We start from the raw sequence: 18,424 nt of genomic DNA, 5'->3' as shown, positions 1-18,424 counted from the left end.
TCAGTAAGACTCCCGGAGGAGGTAGGGCTGGCCATCTTTATTCCTCCAACACATCGTGAGGAGGACACACACCGCTTGCCTGCTTGTCACCTGCCTCCAGAATCTTCTCTTGGATTTCTATTCTGCACAGCTAATAAGATTATTCTTTCCTGCTTGTCCACCATGTTCTCCTCCTCCATTTGGGCATATATACGTGCATGCAGTGTGTGCTTACATGTGAACGCTCATTCACATATGTGTGGGTGTGTGGGTTTGTGTGGTGGCCTGAAGGTCCTGCTAGGTGCCTTCCTCGATTGTTCTCTACTTCATTCATTCATTCGGGTGGGGTCTCCTGCCACTTCATTCATTCTGGTGGGGTCTCCTGCCACTTCATTCATTCGGGTGGGGTCTCCTGCCACATGTTTTCATCGCTCTGCTTGCTACCACACAGATTTGCCTTTCTGCCTTTTCATTTATTTTTTTAACCTTTGTGTGCATGGGTGTTTTGCTTGAATAGATGTCTGTGCACCACATGTATGCAGTGCCTGAAGAGGCCAGAAAAGAGTGTCAAGATTCGTTAAGTTTAGAGTTACAGATGTTTGTGAACCACCAATGTGGGTGCTGGAACTCGAACCCATGTTCTCTGGAAGAGCAGCCAGTGCTCTGAACCATTAAGCCACCTCTCCAGCCCCTTTCCACAGTGTTTAGAGCCAAGACTCTTTCATCTCATACCGAGTATGGTGTTTAGAGGCCAGGCAGGGCCAGGCCAGCAGCTCTGCTTCCCAGGACTTGGCCAGATTTAGAAAGCAGCCGTCAGTAGCTTGGCCCTTCACCCCAGTGCTGGAAAGCATTTCCCATCCCCAGAAATCTCACTGTCAAACAGAGGCCAGCAGCTAGATCTGGGGCCTCGGCTCCCCACTGACTGGCAGCCCTCAGACTCCCCACTTTCCCGCCCAGGTCCCCTGCAAAGAGGTAGTTTTGCTGATGCTAATAGCCATTTAAAAGTCAAAATACCAAGGACTTCAGCAGAAAAGAAAGCCTTTTAGGGTTTAAACTCACAACCCTCTGTGGTCTGGTTAAACTCTTTCCATGCTGAGTAACTTTCTTTCTCCATTGCTTCCTCCCTCTTTCCCTCCCTCCCTTCCACCTCCCAAGTGCTGGGAGTGCTGGAGTTGTACCACTGTGCCCAGTTTATACAGTGCTGGTGACTGAACCCAGAACTTCATACATGCTAGGCAGGCATTGTACCAACAGAAGCACACCCCCAGGCCTCCGTCAGAATCTAGCAGAAATGAACATTTTCTCTCTGCTACATAGCCATCGACTCAAGGCTTCAAGACCCTCCAAACTAATGGCCAATTGATCAGTGGACGCTAAGGATTGAAATACAAAGGGGGTGATCTCAGAAGTACACGGAGGAGGCAGGAGACCGCAGCAATAACCCAGGCGAAACAGGACGGTGGCCCCTTCTTTCAGAGTAGGGTAGAGGACTGTGTGAGCCAGAGCCAGATGGGGTTTGGTAATGAGGGCATGCAGGGTGAGAGAAAGAGGCAACCAGGGACTCTAAACTTTGCACCCAAGCCCTGGAAGTTGAGGCCTCAGGAAACTCCTGGAACCATCTGGAAGTTTTCACTACTACATAGAGATGGGGAAGGCTCTCCGGGGAGCGAGCAAGTGGGTCCTGGAGATGGGTTTGGAGCCTGTTAAGTAGAAAAGGCCTCTTAGACATCCAAGTGCAGGTGTGGGGTGGTTCAATGGGCAGAGTGTTGGTCCACAAGCATGGGACCTGAGTTTGGACCCCCAGCACCCAAGCAGAAAGATAGGAATGACCATAATCCCAGCGCTAGGGAAACAGAGAGGGGAGGACCCCTAGGGCTTACTAGCTGAATAGGGGGGCTCCAGGCTTGATGGGAGTCCTGCTTCAAAAGGTAAGGTGGAGAGTGATCCAGGAAGATACCTGATAATGACCTCCAGCTTACACATGCACGTATGTCTGTCCATCTGCACACACGCACACACACACATACATGCACACACACAACACACTACACACATGAATGCACACATTATACACACACTACACACCACACACATATACCACACACCACACAATACACATACACACACCACACACACCACACAGACATACACGTAGAAAAAAGACAGCAAGTGCAGGTGTAGACATGCAGCTGGGTGTGGGACTTTGCAAAGCAAGGTCTGGCCGGAGAAGATGTGACTCAGCAGCCAGGGCTGTAACGGGCTATGGAAAATAATCTCCTTAGGGAGCGGGGAGAAGAATGTAAATATAGTGCTTATACTAAAATTCTCAAAAAATAAAGGAAAAAAGGAAAGACTCATGCAAGCCTATCTGTGATGCATGCCCAGGATTCTAGAATCTGGGAATCTGAGGCAGGAAGATCATAGTTTAAGGCCAGCCCGGAATACATAGCAAATTCTAGGCAGCCGAGGCTGTACAATGTATCTCAAAGAGAAAAGATTGTTTCTCTTTTCCCTGGTCATCACATGCTCCCCTCAGTGATGGTCACACCCATCTGTCTGTGTCTCCTCTGTGTCCACTGACTATAGGCAAGCTGCAGCATTGTCTGCTGGGAGGGAGCCAGCAGAGAAACAGCCTGACCTCTGACAGTTGATGGAGGCTGGGCTGCCGGCACTCCTGGCACACCTTTGTGCCCACCTCCCGATGCCACACCTCTGACCATGGCAAGAGGGAAGTGATGTTTAGATCCAAAGGCTGCAACATGATCCGGGCAGCAGAACCCACAGGGGCATTTTGCATGTCTGCACAAATTAGGCTAGGTCTGCGTGACAAGATGGCCTGGTCTGACCTGACCCCTCCAGAGAGACCAGGTGAGAGAAGGTGAAGGGAGAGGAGAAAACAGTTGCTTTGAGTCCATCCAGGTCAACACATACTGCTCTTGATCTTCCCAGGCAGATCGAGCAGTGGAGGTGGCAGCCAGCAGTTCAAGAACTCGTTCAGAATGCAGATTCCCAGGCCCCTCCCACTGGCTCAGTTGGAACCACACACAGGGAATGCACAGTGCACAAGTCTGTGCCGCCTGTTTGTACCTCTGCCACACTTGCACCTCCATTTTTGCCTTACTGTATACAAATGAGGGTGAGGGTTGGCTTAGTCTTTCTCCAAATCCATTCATTTTATTTTATATGTCATTATTGTTAGGATTTTTTGTTTTTGGTCTTTATTATTTTTTAATAACATATATTTGTGTATGTGTGTTGGGGGGAGGGGATACAAGACATGTGCCACAGCCAGCTCCTGTGGATGTCAGAAGGCAGCATCAAGGACCAGTTCTTCCTTCCACCATGTGGGGCCTGGAGATGGAATTGGGTCAACAGGTTAGACAGCCTTGACTCGCTGGCCATCTCCTCAGCCCAAGTATTTTGTTTTTGTGGTTTTGTTGTTTTAAAAAAAGGGTCTCTGTATCCCAGGCTGGGCTTGAACTCACATCAATCCACCTGCTTCAGCTTCCCATGCACTGGGGTTTCAGGGCTGAGTCTCCACACCCAACTCAATTCACTTTAGAAAGAAAAGAAAGTCTCTATTTTAAACCGAAACTTTCTTACCATTGGCATAAATCAAATAGCATTGCTACATGTCGAAAGAACATTAACAGTGCCTAAAATGAGACAGAGGCTGTGTGCTGCTGGAACTCTGGCTGGGTACTGTGGTCTACCTGCACCTTGAGAGGGCTGCTAAAGGATGGAAGGGGCCACGTTCCTACTATTAAGCGCACTGATACTAATGGTACCCTGGCAGAACACATCAGACGTCATCCTGCCTACCAGAATCTGCCTCCCACACCTTTAGAATAAGCACTTTTTGTTTTTCTTGTGAAGACAGAGCCTCATTAGCCCAGGCTAGCTAGCCTCCAACTCCCTATGTTACCCAAGGATGACCTTGGATCTTTGATCTTTTTGACTCTACTTCCTGACTGCTGGGGTCCTCACACATCAAACAATGGAACAGTGTGCCATAGTGCCTGGTTCCAAACAGGCGCTTTCTATAGCAGGGTCCCTGCCCCAAACACCCCCCTCCTAGCACAGCTATGGACGTGTTTCCCCTTCCCCTGCATTGAGATTCACCCTAACACATTCAAGTGGATAACTGGATGTTGGAGAGGGAGCTATTTACATGTAGGCTCCCAGGGCCTTGGCCAACAGAGAACTCAGCCCACTGAGGCCAGTACCCTTTCCAGCTCTAGGGCCAGCCACTGCTTTCGTCCAGAATGGTCTCTAATCCCTCTCCTAGCAATGGCCCAGAAGATGGCCTAAAACCTCAATGTCCTCCTATAAGGAGCAGATCCCAGGGCAGGTCACAAGATGGGGCATCAAGATGGCTTAGCCAGTGCAGACATTGGTGCAAAAAGCCTGGTGTACACACTTAAGCACACAGTATATATATGTGAGAAAGAAAAAGAAAGGGAGATGATAAAGGAAATAAAAAATGCGCAAGCACTCAGGCTGGAAGTCCACACCCTACAAATAGCATAGGGAGGTGAGAGCAATGGATGACAGTCTCTACTGCATCTCGCTTTGTTAAATAACATTTTATCATAATTTTTGTTTCAGTGACTTCAGGGTAAAATAAAAATCCTAAACTCTGATACCAAATTAAAAAGAAAAGAAGTCCCAAATTCAGTAGCAACCTAAGAAGTCAGGAAGGAAGGAGGAAGTGCCTCTTGAGATAAGTTCCAGGGTATGGATGGAAGTGCAGCCTGTTAGCCAAACTTGGTCCACAGTACCACTGTGTAAATACATTTTTTTAAAAAACAGCCATGTTCCTTTGTGTATGTGTTATCCATAGTTGCCTTCTTACACATCCTCAGGATGCAGTAGCTGTGACAGCAACCGTATGGTCCACAGACCTGAAGCTGTTCATTGTCTGGCTCTACAGGAAAACTGAAGATTCATGGGGAGATGTTCTGAGATTGGGGGTGGGGCTGTGCCAGCTCTGCCTTCTCAAGCATCTAAGCCTCACCTTCCCCGGTGGTCTCCCATGTCACCCCTTGTGTGGGCGGCCATTCTCCCTCACCAGTGCCTCCCCAATTCTCTTCCTATGTCTGTTCTTGACCTCTGAAGTCTTCTTCTACCAGAGTGAGTCTGGACCCAGCATCTTCCTCTCAATGCTCTCTGCAGGCTCCCCCGGCTCAGAAGAAGCCACAGCCTTACTCAGGTGCTTCTAGGACTTGAGTGCTCTAAGCCTGTTTTCCTCTAACGTCATCCCATGTATCTTCTGAAATTCTTTCTTCTCCCTATCCATCTTTGGCCTGCTTGACTCCTTATCCATTTGTGTGTGTGTGTGCACGTGCGTGCGTGCATGCGTGTGTGCGTGTGCGTGTGTGGTGTGTGTGTGTGCGCGTGCGTGTGTGTGTGTGTGTGTGTGTGTGCGCGCGTGTGCGTGTGCATGTGCGTGTGCGTGTGCGTGTGTGTGTGTGTGTGTGTGTGTGTGTGTGTGTGTGTGTTCGCACATCTGTGCAGGCAGGCACAGAAAGGCCAGGGGAGGAAACTGGGTGCCCTGCTCTATCGCTCTCCAACTTATTCCCCTGAGACAGTCTCTCACTGAGCCCCGCACTGGGATGACAGCCAGAATGTCCCTCAGATCCTCCTGTCTCTGGTCCCTCGGCATGGGGTTACAGCAGGGAGGGATTTGTATGACTTGGGATGTTCGGGGTAGGCTTTGATGATAAATGATATTTGAAGCAGGAGTTAAAGGTCATTTTAAGAGGTTGGCCAAGAGGATACCTGGGGAAGAGTGCTCCAGGCAGAGGAGAGAGCAAGGTCCTGAGGCAGGCAGGAGCAGATGTGTCTGGGGACACTGGGGACCTGGGAGGGGCTGCAGTAGCCAACAGCAGGGAATGAGGCCAGAGAGAGGATGAGAGCCAGACTGTGGCAGGCCTGTGTGCTGTCATCCACATTTTCCTCAGAGGGACACAGGGAGCCAATTCAGTGTCAGAGCAGTGAAGGGCTTAGATCACCCCAGTGAGTGCAAAACCCTACACCGATAGCTTCCCTTTTGCAGCATCACGTTGATTAGCCACATTCTAGAGCCAGAAGTGGATGTTGGGTGTTGTCTCCAATCACTCCCCACCTTAGCTTTTGAGGCAGGGTCTCTCACTGAACCCAGAGCTCGGGCGTCTGGCCACACTGGCTGGCCTCTGCTCTGCCAGTGTTGGGGCTGCAGGCACTCACTGTTGAGCCTGTCTTTTATGTGGTGCTGGAGACTGAACTCAGACCTTCACTCGTACAGCAAAGCTTTGCTGACTGAGCCACCCCCCTGGCCTCTCAGTCTGTTTTGCTGTAAACCTTGGAGGACCCCCACTTCTGACTCATTTCCTGCTGCTTCAATTACAGCTTGCAATTATTTTCTAGAAATTAGTTTTGTCTGCACACCTGGGCCAAATGCATTCAGATGTGGGCGTAAATTGCCCCAGTAACCCCCATCCAGCTGTCTGCAGCCCACTACAGCCGGCAGAGAGGTACAGAGCAAAGGGCTGCTTTGCAAACAGAAATTTAGTGCTAGTCCCTCCCACTCCCCTACACCCTGCAACGAGATTGACACCCAAGTCACTCTGTGTAAATTCCATACCCACCACTGCTCCCCAAATTGACATAAGCCACCTGCAGACAGGCAGTGTGTTTGGAAGCCCATCCCCCTGCCTGCTTTGTTCCTAAGGTCCAGTGTGGCCTCCAGCAGCTAGGGTGCAGAATGCATTTGTGTAGAGCAGGGGATATCTAGTCCATGCAGGAAGTATACCCCAGAGGTGTGAACTGACATGCTGTGACCCAATTACAGAGTAAATAGAGGGTGTGTTGTCTTGGAAGAAGAGGAGGTAGTGGGCAAATTGGGCAATCCTCTAACTCAGAAAGCACCCCACACCTCTACAGGGGGACATCATGCTGCAGAAAGCCAAAAGTTGTTTTTTTCAAAGGTGTGCTGTGGCCAACAGAATGTGCTGGGACCCTCAGGGACAATGCTGTCCTGGTCAGAGAAGGTAGGATGCCAGGAGCCACAGCAGTGTCCCAGGTGCTGTGTCAACAGCTAGGCCACACTCCAATTTCCATCATCAGGTACCAGGGATGCTACAATCACCTGGGAAGCTCACAGCCCTCTCTTGGATTAGACGGCTGCAGCCCACAAGAGGCACGGACCATTTCAGCACCTTGGATGGACAATGCATCTGGATGCAGCACCTGCTTACCTTAGCCAGCTGTGTCTGCAGCTTGTTCTTCACATCTGTCTCCTCAGCGATACGCGCATTGAAGGCCAGGTTGGTGTTGGTGAATTGCCTCCACATCTGGTCCGACAAGGTCTCAAACAGGTGTTCTGCCTCCTCTCGCAGCCGGATGGAGTTGGCCCGCATGTTCTGAGAGTGTCTGATGTTATCATTGCTGAACTTGGCCCAAGTTTCAGGAACAGAGACCCTGCAAAAGTGCAAAGGCAAGCTGAAGTCAGGTGGGGAACTGGGGAGCTGCCGACAGGTCTTAGAGACCTCTGCATTCAGGGGATCCTCAACCTTGGTGTTTGGTTCTCTGATGTTCCTGTGCACCTGAGGGTAAACCTGACCTTCACTCTTACCCTTCCAGGAGCTCCCACACACAGCCTCAATGACCATAAATATCCCTGAGGCCAGAGGAACATGTCTATTCCCTGTTGAGGACAACTGCCCCAATCCATCTCTTGTTTCACAGGGCTCCAACACTTTCAATAAGGCACTCAAGAGTGGAAGGATGGGTGGTCCTTCAAGGAGCTTTGCCCTCTCACCTCTACCAAGGACATAACCAGGCCAAGAAGCAGGCAGGAGGGCCCAGAGTGGCCCAAGTGCCCCCAGCCCAACGACAAGCATGTGGCTAAGCCACTGACTAATCCATTCACTCAACACATGTAGGGTTTAGTTGGTGGGTTTGTTGTTTGGTTTTATTTGTGTTGCTTTCTGGGTTTGCTTTTCAGGACCAGGACAGAGCCAGGAGCATCACACATGCTAGGCAAGCATTCTGCTGCTGAGCCACACCCCCGTCCTAAGCATTATGTTTTCAAAGTCCACCATGGGCCAAGCCTTAGTCTAAGCACCAGCAATGGAGCTGTGAGTAAGAGTGACAGCATTCAGGCCCTGGGTCCAGAGGAGGAAAAGGATGGTAAACTAAGCGGATACTCACACACTCAGGTGTGGGCCTGCAAGGACTTTAGAAGCAGGTAACAGGGAGACAGGTCTACATTTCAGTCACTGAATTCAGCAGAGATATGGAAACATCACATGGAAACTTCCAGAAACAAACAATTTATAAGTTTTACTTTATTTATCAACACCTTTTAATTACATTACATGATGTGGGATGTTCTGTATGGCAAATGTGTTGCTCTGATTGGTCAATAAATAAAACAATGATTGGCCAGTGGCTAGGCAGGAAGTATAGGCGGGACTAACAGAGGGGAGAAAAGAAAGAACAGGAAGGCAGAAGGAGTCACTGCCAGCTGCCTCCAGGACAAGCAGCATGTGAAGATGCCGGTAAGCCACGAGCCACGTGGCTAGCTATAGATTTATGGAAATGGATTAATTTAACAGTTAGCAAGAAGCCTGCCATGGCCATACTGTTTGTAAGCAATATAAGTCTCTGTGTTTACTTGGTCTGAGCGGCTGTGGGACTGGTGGGTGACAAAGATTTGTCCTGACTGTGGGCAAGGCAGGAAAACTCTAGCTACAAATGGCGCCCAATGAGTTGGCAAGAGTTTCCACCTAAAACCTGAGAAAAGATTCTAAAACGGAGCTAAAAACAGCTTCCTAATTGTCTCTCTCAACCTGCAGTATGGCGGGAATGAGGCCTCTGCAAGTGGCACAATAAGCTGCCTAGTGGATTTAGCCTTTGCTAGTACAAAACAAAACAAAACAAACAAACAAAAAAAAAGAGGTTTCTGGGCTACACGCTGCTTGGATAAAAGCATAGACCCATGATAGCTCCCAGAGCTGGCGGTAAATGTACCACCGCCATGTTGGGAAGCTGAGGTGGGCAGAGCCAGCAGCCATAGCACTGTTTCAGTCTTACAAATGCTGAAGTTTAAAGCAATAGATTCACAATAAGACAGATTCAGATGTAATAGTTTACAATGTGTGTAAAATATACGTAAGCTTGAAAGAGACAAAAAAGGTGATATATACAGTTATATAGACAAATACATAGTTTTAAAAAACAAAGTCTTTAAAGAGACAGTAAAATTAATATAAAAATAAACCACATAAAGGTGAATATTACACAGAGAATCTGGATTGTGTTGTCTTTGGGATTTTTAACTGTAGAAAAACATTTGATCGTAAAAGATGTTGAGTTAAACCAATATGTATATTTTAAAGGTACCTTGACTTCAAAATTTGGATGTAAGGATGTGTTGCTTTGGAAAGGAGACTCTGCTTTTGGTCCCACAGAAAGCCAGAGGCTATGGATTTGTTCCAGATTAAGATACATCAGGTTTGACCAGCCAAGACCCCTGAAAGGTCTCCGATGACACCATGGCCCAGATGATCCAACATCCAGAATGGTTTGAAGGCAACTGGCTCAGACAATATAGCCTCATGGACTATTCCATAATCCTAAAATTTTCTTTGTGTCCCCATAAGATACAGCACCCCCCTCCAGCAGGAAGTAGTAAGAGAAGCTACGCACAAATTCCCAAATTACATATAATTAATTACTTTTTATTTTTAAATTACATATAATATTTTATTTTTTTATTTTTAAATAAAAATAAAAATTTTATTTTTAAATTACATATAATAATTACTTTTTTAAGGTTAAAACCTTCCTTTTGGAAAAAAAGGGGGGGGAAGTGTTGTGGGATGTTCTGTATGGCAAATGTGTTGCTCTGATTGGCCAATGGCTAGGCAGGAAGTATAGGCGGGACTAACAGAGAGGAGAATTGAGAGAACAGGAAGGCAGAAGGAGTCACTGCCAGCCGCCCCCAGGACAAGCAGCATGTGAAGATGCCAGTAAGCCACAAGCCACGTGGCAAGGTATAGATTTATGGAAATGGATTAATTTAAGCTATAAGAACAGTTAGCAAGAAGCCTGCCACGGCCATACAGTTTGTAAGCAATATAAGTCTCTGTGTTTACTTGGTTGGGTCTGAGCAGCTGTGGGACTGGTGGGTGACAAAGATTTGTCCTGACTGTGGGCAAGGCAGGAAAACTCCAGCTACAATTACATTTATTTATTTAGTGTGGGCGTGTGGAGCCAGAGGACAGTCTGGAGAAACTGATACTCTCCTTCCACAGTGTGGGTTCTGGAGATCAAACTAGGGTCATTAGGCTTGCTGGCAGGAGTCTCACCCCTGAGCCACCTCAATGGCCCCGATTCATCAGTTTTAAATGACTTTCACTATAACATACTGTTGTGATTATTCTATTATGTTAGTGGTTATTGTTAACCTTTGCCTCACAGGCCAATCCCTATTCTAAGTATGTATGAATGCATTGAAAACAGTTGTCTAGCCAGGTGTGGTGGCCCACAACTTTAATCTCAGTACTACTGAGGCAGAGTCAGGCAGGTCTCTGTGAGTTCAAGGCCAGCCTGGTCTACAAAGCAAGTTCTAGGACAACCAGAGCTGCACAGAGAAACCCTGTCTCAAAACGCCCTGGAATCCTGGGAGGCTGAGGAGGGAGAATTGTGACCAAAATCAAAAACCAAACAAGGACCTATTATGTATAGCCCTTGGTCTCCCCACATTCCCAGGCATGAGGAGGTGTGTGTGAGAACATAACCCATGAATCTTCAAGGGCTGGACTGGGAGACCCCGTCTCCACAAACCAACCAAACAACAAAAGTCCCCGTGAGCATATATTAAGAGAATGTACTCCTGCTAAATGAGAAGCAATCACTGTCACCAGCATAGACACCATGCCCCTGCCTTCCCCTGGAGCAGGCAGCCGAGAGATTCCCCAGGGAAATCAGCAGCCTCACCTCCCTCTCCTTGGAGGAAGTCACCACAGGTGGCTTGTCTCCTCATAGGTGGTGCACCTCAGTGTCAGGGTGTACTTCCCTAGAGCCCAAGTCCTCTAAAGGCAGAAGGTGGGGCAGGCTTCAGTGCAGAGGCAGGATCGTCACTGACAATGTAACATGAATTTTTTTTTTTTTTTTTTTTTTTTTTTTTGGTTTTTCGAGACAGGGTTTCTCTGTGTGGCTTTGCGCCTTTTGCTGGAACTCGCTTTGTAGACCAGGCTGGCCTCGAACTCACAGAGATCCGCCTGCCTCTGCCTCCTCAGTGCTGGGCTTAAAGGAGTGTGCCACCACCGCTCGGCCCGTAACATGAATCTTAAAAAATCTTATTAATATAAAAACCCAGGAGCCAGATATTGGGGTGAACATTGAAAGGTCAGAGAAACAGAACAGGCCACAGCCACCTCACCTTGCCAATTCCTCAGCTGATCCTTTTTCCTCAGACTGGAAGCCTCTGAGACCTCATTCTAATGGATCTCAGCTGAACTGCTGCTAAAAGCCTAAAAACTTAAACAGCCAAGTTCCTGGTCCTCACGCCTTATATACCTTTCTGCTTCTTGCCATCACTTCCTGGGATTAAAGGCGTGAGTCACCACGCCTGGCTGTTTCCAGTGTGGCTTTGAACTCACAGATCCAAATGGATCTCTGCCTCCCAAGTGATAGGATTAAAGGCGTGTGTGCCACCATTTTCTGACCTCTATGTCTATCTAGTGGCTGTTCTATTCTCTGACCCCAGATAAGTTTATTAAGGTACACAATATATTGGGGAACATAATATCACCACAGGACAACACCTAGACTCCATGTCCAGTGTGGACTCAAAGCTCAGTTCTGCCAGCCGCTGTGTTGAGTTGAGGTCAACTGCTCATCTCTCTGAGCACTGGTTTCATCAAATGGGGATAATTATGGTGCCTATGCCCAGGGTGAAATCCCTATCACACAACCAGACACTCAGAAAGCACTTGTCAAGTGATTATTATTCATAAAATGTTGCATGCCAAGCTCTGGACAAAGTCTAACATAGCAAATGTCACCATCACCACCATCACCACCACCACCACCACCACCATCATCACCACCACCATCACGACCACCATCATCACCACCACCATCACCACCACCATCACCACCACCATCACCACCACCACCACCACCATCAACACCACCACCATCAACACCACCACCATCACCACCACCACCACCACCACCATCATCACCACCACCACCATCAACACTATCATCACCATCATCACCATCATCACCACCATCACCACCAGCACTGTGATTATCAACACCATCACTGTCGTCATCATAACCATCATCATCATCACCATCATCATCATCATCTCTGTTAACCCAAGCTGCCGAGAACTGCACTGAACAGAGACACTAAAATCCAGTCAGTCACTGAACATCCTCTCTTTACTCTGCCTCACACCTGGAAGACAGCGTCCTGAGTTTGAACATCTGGGAAGCGCTTATTGGCCACAAAGAGCAGCTCTGCGAGTCCAGTCGATGAAGAAAAGCAGCCTCGCCCAGCAATGAGCAGCTTGGCAGCCAGGCTTAGGGGGAGGCGTTTGCACAGGTGGAGGGAACCCCTTGGTCTCCCTGTGCAGACGGGCAGCTGTGGTTACAGCAGACTTCCTGCCTCGCTATTCCAAGGCCTCAACCCTGTGGAAAGAGGAGCAAGTCCCAGGAAATGACATGACCAGAAATCCCAAAAAGGTGGGATTTACCCTGTGGCTAAATCCAGAAGATCACTCCAGGTGTGGTCCACAGAGCCTACCCAGGGGCTTCTCCCCTCCTCTCCTCCTCTCCTTTGTTCTTTCATTCCAGAAATACCTATTGTGTACATAGTGCCCAGTACAATTCTGTCTGCTAGAGATAAAAGGTAGATAGTGTGGAGCAGGCCCAAGGGAGACCCCACCCTGTACCCAGAGCTTCTCTCCCCACCCTCGTCTCAGACCCCAGCCTGTGGATAAGGAAAGCACGCATTATTCTATCTGACCCTCCATGACATGGACAAGCCCTCCAGAGTGCTACACACACAAGAGGCACCTGTGCTACTCACAGCTGCCAGGGTGAAAGAAATGATGCTACCCAGCTGCATCCAATCAGCATCTTGTCTGTGTTCCCCACATCCTGTGTCCATCTTTTCTTCCTCACAGAAACCCAGGGAAGTAGACACTATTTTTCCCCATGATGTTGATACAGAAACGTGGCCCAAAGAGTTTAACCTGCCTTAACTTACCCATAGTGTGCACATGGAGGCTGGAACACAGCAAGCCCAGCCTGGCTGTAAAAGCAGTGTGTGTGTGTGTGTGTGTGTGTGTGTGTGTGTGTGTGTGTGTGTGTGTTAGTGCTGAGAACAAAGTTGGGCTTCATACCTGCTAGGCAAATTCTGAGACTTATCCCAGCCCCCAAGAACCCATTCTCTCCCAAAAATCCCACGCTGGTGGACACTACTGTGTTGGGAGCCGGGCGGCCTAGTTTCAGGCCAGTATATGATTGCTTGTCTAATGGGTCTCCAGATGAGGCAAAGTCCACAGGGACAGTCTGACTTGGCAAGGACCAAGGACTTCGGGACAGTGCAGAATACTGCTGGGACTGCGCGGTCTGCATGCTCTCTTTTCTCTTGTAATGTTGATTATTCTCTTGGCGGTATTAGTGTCATCTTGTCAGTCATGCATGGGACAGACGTGATCATTCCTGGAAACCCCATTTTTTTCTCTAATATTTTCCCCTGAAATTCCTTGGGAGCTGATGCTCCTCAGGTTTCCTGTCTGAGGATGTCAGCTGTCACTTCAGACCCCGGGAGCTGTTCTGATTCGGAGCTGACAGGAGGCAGATCACCACTATTTCTGTAAATATGTTCTGAACGGGATTGTTGTTCTTGAAAGTGTGTGCCCATGTCAATCATCTTTAGTTTTGTAAAGAAAGGATGTACCTGGCCAAGCTAGCAAAATAAATGTTGTTTTGAGTTTAAAGATGTTTTGTTGGGAAAAAACATATTTGACATATTTGTTTTTGCCAGAGGATGGGGGAAAAAAAAACTTGTTAGTATGGAAGAACATGCTTGTTTTTGCTATTCGGGGCTGGCCGCTTGTGTGAAACTCATCTGGTGGTTGGACACTTCATTTCTCTGCTCTGACACCCCTTCCCTGTTTCAGGACCTGAACCCAGGCTGAGCACTACTGAATGGAGTTCCTGCTCCTATTGCTACAACTGCCATTGGAAGTTTCCCAGCATGCCCCACCACTGTGGCAGTGGCCCTGGGACTCTCAGCTAAGCCAATCACATGATTTGGATCTTGAGAAAGGTGGAACATGGATGGAAAGATGGCAATGTGGACATGTAGCCAGTGCCTCCCACCCCAGGCCACACAGCAGGTGGGTGCAGAGCCGGAGCTGCAGGGCAAGCGTGCAGACCCCCAGGACACAGACCAGCAGTTCCCACTCCCTGGCTCTCTCTGACAGCCAGAGCCTTCTCCCGCAGCCTTCCGCCTGACTCTGGTGCTTCCCTACAGACTTCCAGTAAACTCCTCTCTCCACCTGCTGGCCAAACCAAAGCCCCTTGCGACAGAGGATCCCATTCAAACACTGCTTGACCAGCACACAACACCCTTTCTACACCTTACCCTTTACACCCATTGGACCTGGCCGAGACAAGGAGAGAGAGCTGGGCACTTACGTTCCATCAAACTTCTCCATGCCGTGGTAGAAGCTGATGCTGTCAGATGTGTTTCTGAGATTGAAGCACCTCTCGTCGATACACTGGGCTGAGCTCTTGTCCTCAATGTCCCGCTCTAGGGCGTGTTGAGCATCTCGGTTATCCCTGCAGGAGAAGCAATGTGTGGTCACGGCATCCTCCACCCACAGCCATCGCCATGCATCAGGTGGAGGCCAAGCCCAGGCTGCAAGCCAGACTCCCAGGAAAGTGCTCTGTGCACACGGAGGGGTTGCCCAGCTCTGTTTCCACTGGGTGTCAACACCTCCCACCCAGCCACTAGGGCTCAGGACAAACACACCTGTCATCTGTAAACAGATGTGAGCCAGGCCGACAAGATGGCTTGGGAGGTAAAGAGCTGCCACTCAAGCATGATGGCCCGAGTTGATCCCTGAAGTCACAATGGAAGTAGAGAATTGACTCCTGAAAGTTGTCCTCTGACGTCCAGATGGCATGCAAGTGTAGGCACGCACGCACGCACGCACGCATGCACGCACACACGAATAAAATACAAATTAAAAAAAAAAAGGCTAAGTGGTCAATACCTCAGGCTCTGAGGGATGGGGCATCTCAGTAGCATCCACTCAACCAGTCACAGAGAATCTGTAGGTTCCTGGCATGACTTTGTTTTGGCAATAAAGAACACTGACCAGAGGCTGAGTTCAGTTCCCAGCACGCACATGGCAGCTCACAAGCATCTGTAGCTCCAGTTCCACTGGATCTGATACCATCTTCTGGCCTCTGCAGACACCAGGCACACACCTGGTACACATATGTGCATGCAGGCAAACACTCATATACACAATATGAGTGTACACAATAAAAATAAGTCTTTAAAAATCTCTGTATTTCTAAGAACAGATTAGAAGATACCAAACCATCTTTAGACAAAGTCTGTATGAGGTCACTTCTATCACAAAGGCATCGCTGTCCAGCAGAAGGTGGTTCTGAACACAGAGTTAAAATGTAGAGAAAGATCCTCACTGCCTTCAATTTATATAACTAAATACAGCAAAAATAAATATGATGAACATGGTAAGGGGAACTGTGGGGGCTTTAAAAAGACAGCAAGTAACTCAGTGGAGGGAACCATCAAAGCAGGCAGAGAGTAAATACGGAGGCCACCTTCCGTGTCCGAGTCCTGTCTGAGCTAGGTGCTCCTATCAAGTAGGAAAAGGCACTATGGACAAAGCTACAGAGGAGATTTAGAATTTCAAACTAACACAAAAGCAGAGAAGCTAGAAATAACCAGGTTTGGGGGTCAGGGACCAGCTCAGAGTCAGGGGCTAGGTGGAGGGGGGATCTGGGTGGAGGGAGGCCTGGGTGGAGGGAGGGGTCTGGGTGGAGGGGGGCCTGGGTGGAGGGAGGGGTCTGGGTGGAGGGGGTCTGGAGGGAGGGAGGGGTCTGGGTGGAGGGGGGATCTGGGTGGAGGAGAGTCTGGGTGGAGGGAGGGGTCTGGGTGTTGGGAGGGGTCTGGGTGGAGGGAGGGGTCTGGGTGGAGGGAGGGGTCTAGGTGGAGGAGGGTCTGGGTGGAGGGAGGTGCTGGGTGGAGGGAGGGTCTGGGTGGAGGGAGGGTCTGGGTGGAGGGAGGGTCTGGGTGGAGGGAGGGGTCTGGGTGGAGAGGGGTCTGGGTGGAGGAGGGTCTGGGTGGAGGGAGGGGTCTGGGTGGAGGGAGGGGTCTGGGTGGAGGGAGGGGTCTGGGTGGAGGGAGGGGTCTGGGTGGAGGGAGGGGTCTGGGTGGAGGGAGGGGTCTGGGTGGAGGGGCTCTGGGTGAAGGGAGGGGCTCTGGGTGTTGGGAGGGGTCTGGGTGGAGGGAGGGGTCTGGGTGGAGGGAGGGGTCTGGGTGGAGGGAGGTGCTGGGTGGAGGGAGGGGTCTGGGTGGAGGAGGGTCTGGGTGGAGGGAGGGGTCTGGGTGGAGGGAGGGGTCTGAGTGGAGGAGGGTCTGGGTGGAGGAGGGTCTGGGTAGAGGGAGGTGCTGGGTGTTGGGAGGGGTCTGGGTGGAGGGAGGTGCTGGGTGGAGGGAGGGGTCTGGGTGGAGGGAGGGGTCTGGGTGGAGGGAGGTGCTGGGTGGAGGGAGGGGTCTGGGTGGAGGGAGGGGTCTGGGTGGAGGGAGGGGTCTGGGTGGAGGGAGGGGTCTGGGTGGAGGGAGGTGCTGGGTGGAGGGAGGGGTCTGGGTGGAGGGAGGTGCTGGGTGGAGGGAGGGGTCTGGGTGGAGGGAGGGGTCTGGGTGGAGGGAGGGGTCTGGGTGGAGGGAGGGGTCTGGGTGGAGGGAGGGGTCTGGGTGGAGGGAGGGGTCTGGGTGGAGAGGGGTCTGGGTGGAGGAGGGTCTGGGTGGAGGGAGGGGTCTGGGTGGAGGGGGGTCTGGGTGGAGGGAGGTGCTGGGCAGGTCTGAGACAGGGTCAGGTGAAGAGGAGACAAGGGGTGGGGAGGGACTTGAGCCTGGACTGTTGGAATCAGAGCTAAGAAGCTTGGCCAAAGCCACAGTTTCCAGGCTCCAAACCACTGGCAATGGCAATAGCTTTCACAGTTCTCACCAAATACCAAGTACCCGCTATATTCCATAGTTTCAAATGATGTCTAAAGTAAGAGTGAATGCATTTTGAAAGGGGAATTCAGGTTTTGGTCTTTAAAGGAAAAGAGTAACTCTTGGCTATTAATAGGTTGTTTCAGACCTAAATATACCAAGTAGACACTAATTCCTAGCTTGCCTCTAAGAAGCCTCTAAGCCTGAAACTCTCCCTGTGTTCTCTGTTGGGCGAAGGTGAATTCTTGCTGATTGCTCGCAGGCAGGGTCAGACTGGTACGGCAATGACTTCACTTAAGTCTTCAGCCAGAGACCAGCTACGATGGAGGGCCCCCCTTAGCCTCTCCATCTCCTCCCTCCCTTCCTTCCCTCTCCCCATGGGTCTCTCCACTCAGTTTCTCTCCTTCTCTTCCTCCTCTCCCCCTCCCTTGTGGGTATGGTTGCTGTTGGGGTGGGGGTGGGGCTCTAATGACTCAGAAGGAAGAAAATGGAAGTCCCAACAGTGAGGACACCCCACCAGGACCACCCTGAGGCCTTCAACATTGAGCAGGGTAGTGAAGCAGGGCTCTGTCTCAGCTGGTGCACTGGGGTCAGTGGAAGCTCGGAGAGCAGCTGGCAGCTCTGTCTCAGCTGGTGCACTGGGGTCAGTGGAAGCTCGGAGAGCAGCTGGCAGTACTGCTTGGTACTGATGAGGCCTGGAGGGGGAGGGGGAGGCCTCTGTTTCCCCTTGTCATCCCCTCATCCTGCTGTCAACCCACCAGGAAGGACCCAAGCTTGGGTCCCCAGTCAAGAGGAAACTTTTCTATTCTTTTGGGGTGCCTATACCATGAGAACACCCTTCTTCCTGGAAGCAAATCTCAGTCCTGGCCCAGAAAATCACAAGCCCTCATCTGTGGCCACCTGAGCGGGTCAGCCTTAGAGCCTCCAGCAAGCCAGGTCTGAGCATTTCCACACTGCAGGCCACCCTGCTGGCCACATCAAGAAGGGCAGCCCCGCTGTGCCCTCTGCGACAAAGAAGAAAAACCAGCAGAACGGCGTGCCCAGGACAAGGAAGGGTAAATGCTAAGCTCCAGCGCCAAGGGGAGAAGCCGTCTCATGGGAGCCGAGGGGCCCAGGGGCTTAGCTAGGGGGCCCAAGCCCAGCAAAGCACAGACCTCCCTTTAATTACATGAG

The 18,424-nt window shown here is 50.3% G+C and overlaps 1 protein-coding gene across 1 annotated transcript in view; it reads right to left on the bottom strand.

Annotated features, from left to right (window-relative positions):
* Tekt5 (tektin 5) overlaps positions 1 to 18,424 on the bottom strand; it is a 58,347-nt gene that overhangs the window by 13,907 nt on the left and 26,016 nt on the right. The window contains exons 5-6 of the mRNA XM_076577875.1: positions 14,692 to 14,835; positions 7,218 to 7,440 (exon numbers count right to left, since the gene is read on the bottom strand). Of these exons, the coding sequence (XP_076433990.1) occupies positions 7,218 to 7,440; positions 14,692 to 14,835 (367 nt within the window). The remainder of the gene's footprint in view (positions 1 to 7,217; positions 7,441 to 14,691; positions 14,836 to 18,424) is intronic.

This window comes from Peromyscus maniculatus, chromosome 8 (genome assembly GCF_049852395.1).
Source record: "Peromyscus maniculatus bairdii isolate BWxNUB_F1_BW_parent chromosome 8, HU_Pman_BW_mat_3.1, whole genome shotgun sequence".
NCBI classification, from domain to species: domain Eukaryota; kingdom Metazoa; phylum Chordata; class Mammalia; order Rodentia; family Cricetidae; genus Peromyscus; species Peromyscus maniculatus.
Note: the sequence above shows the minus strand (reverse complement) of the source record. Positions and strands in the feature narration are given on the sequence as shown.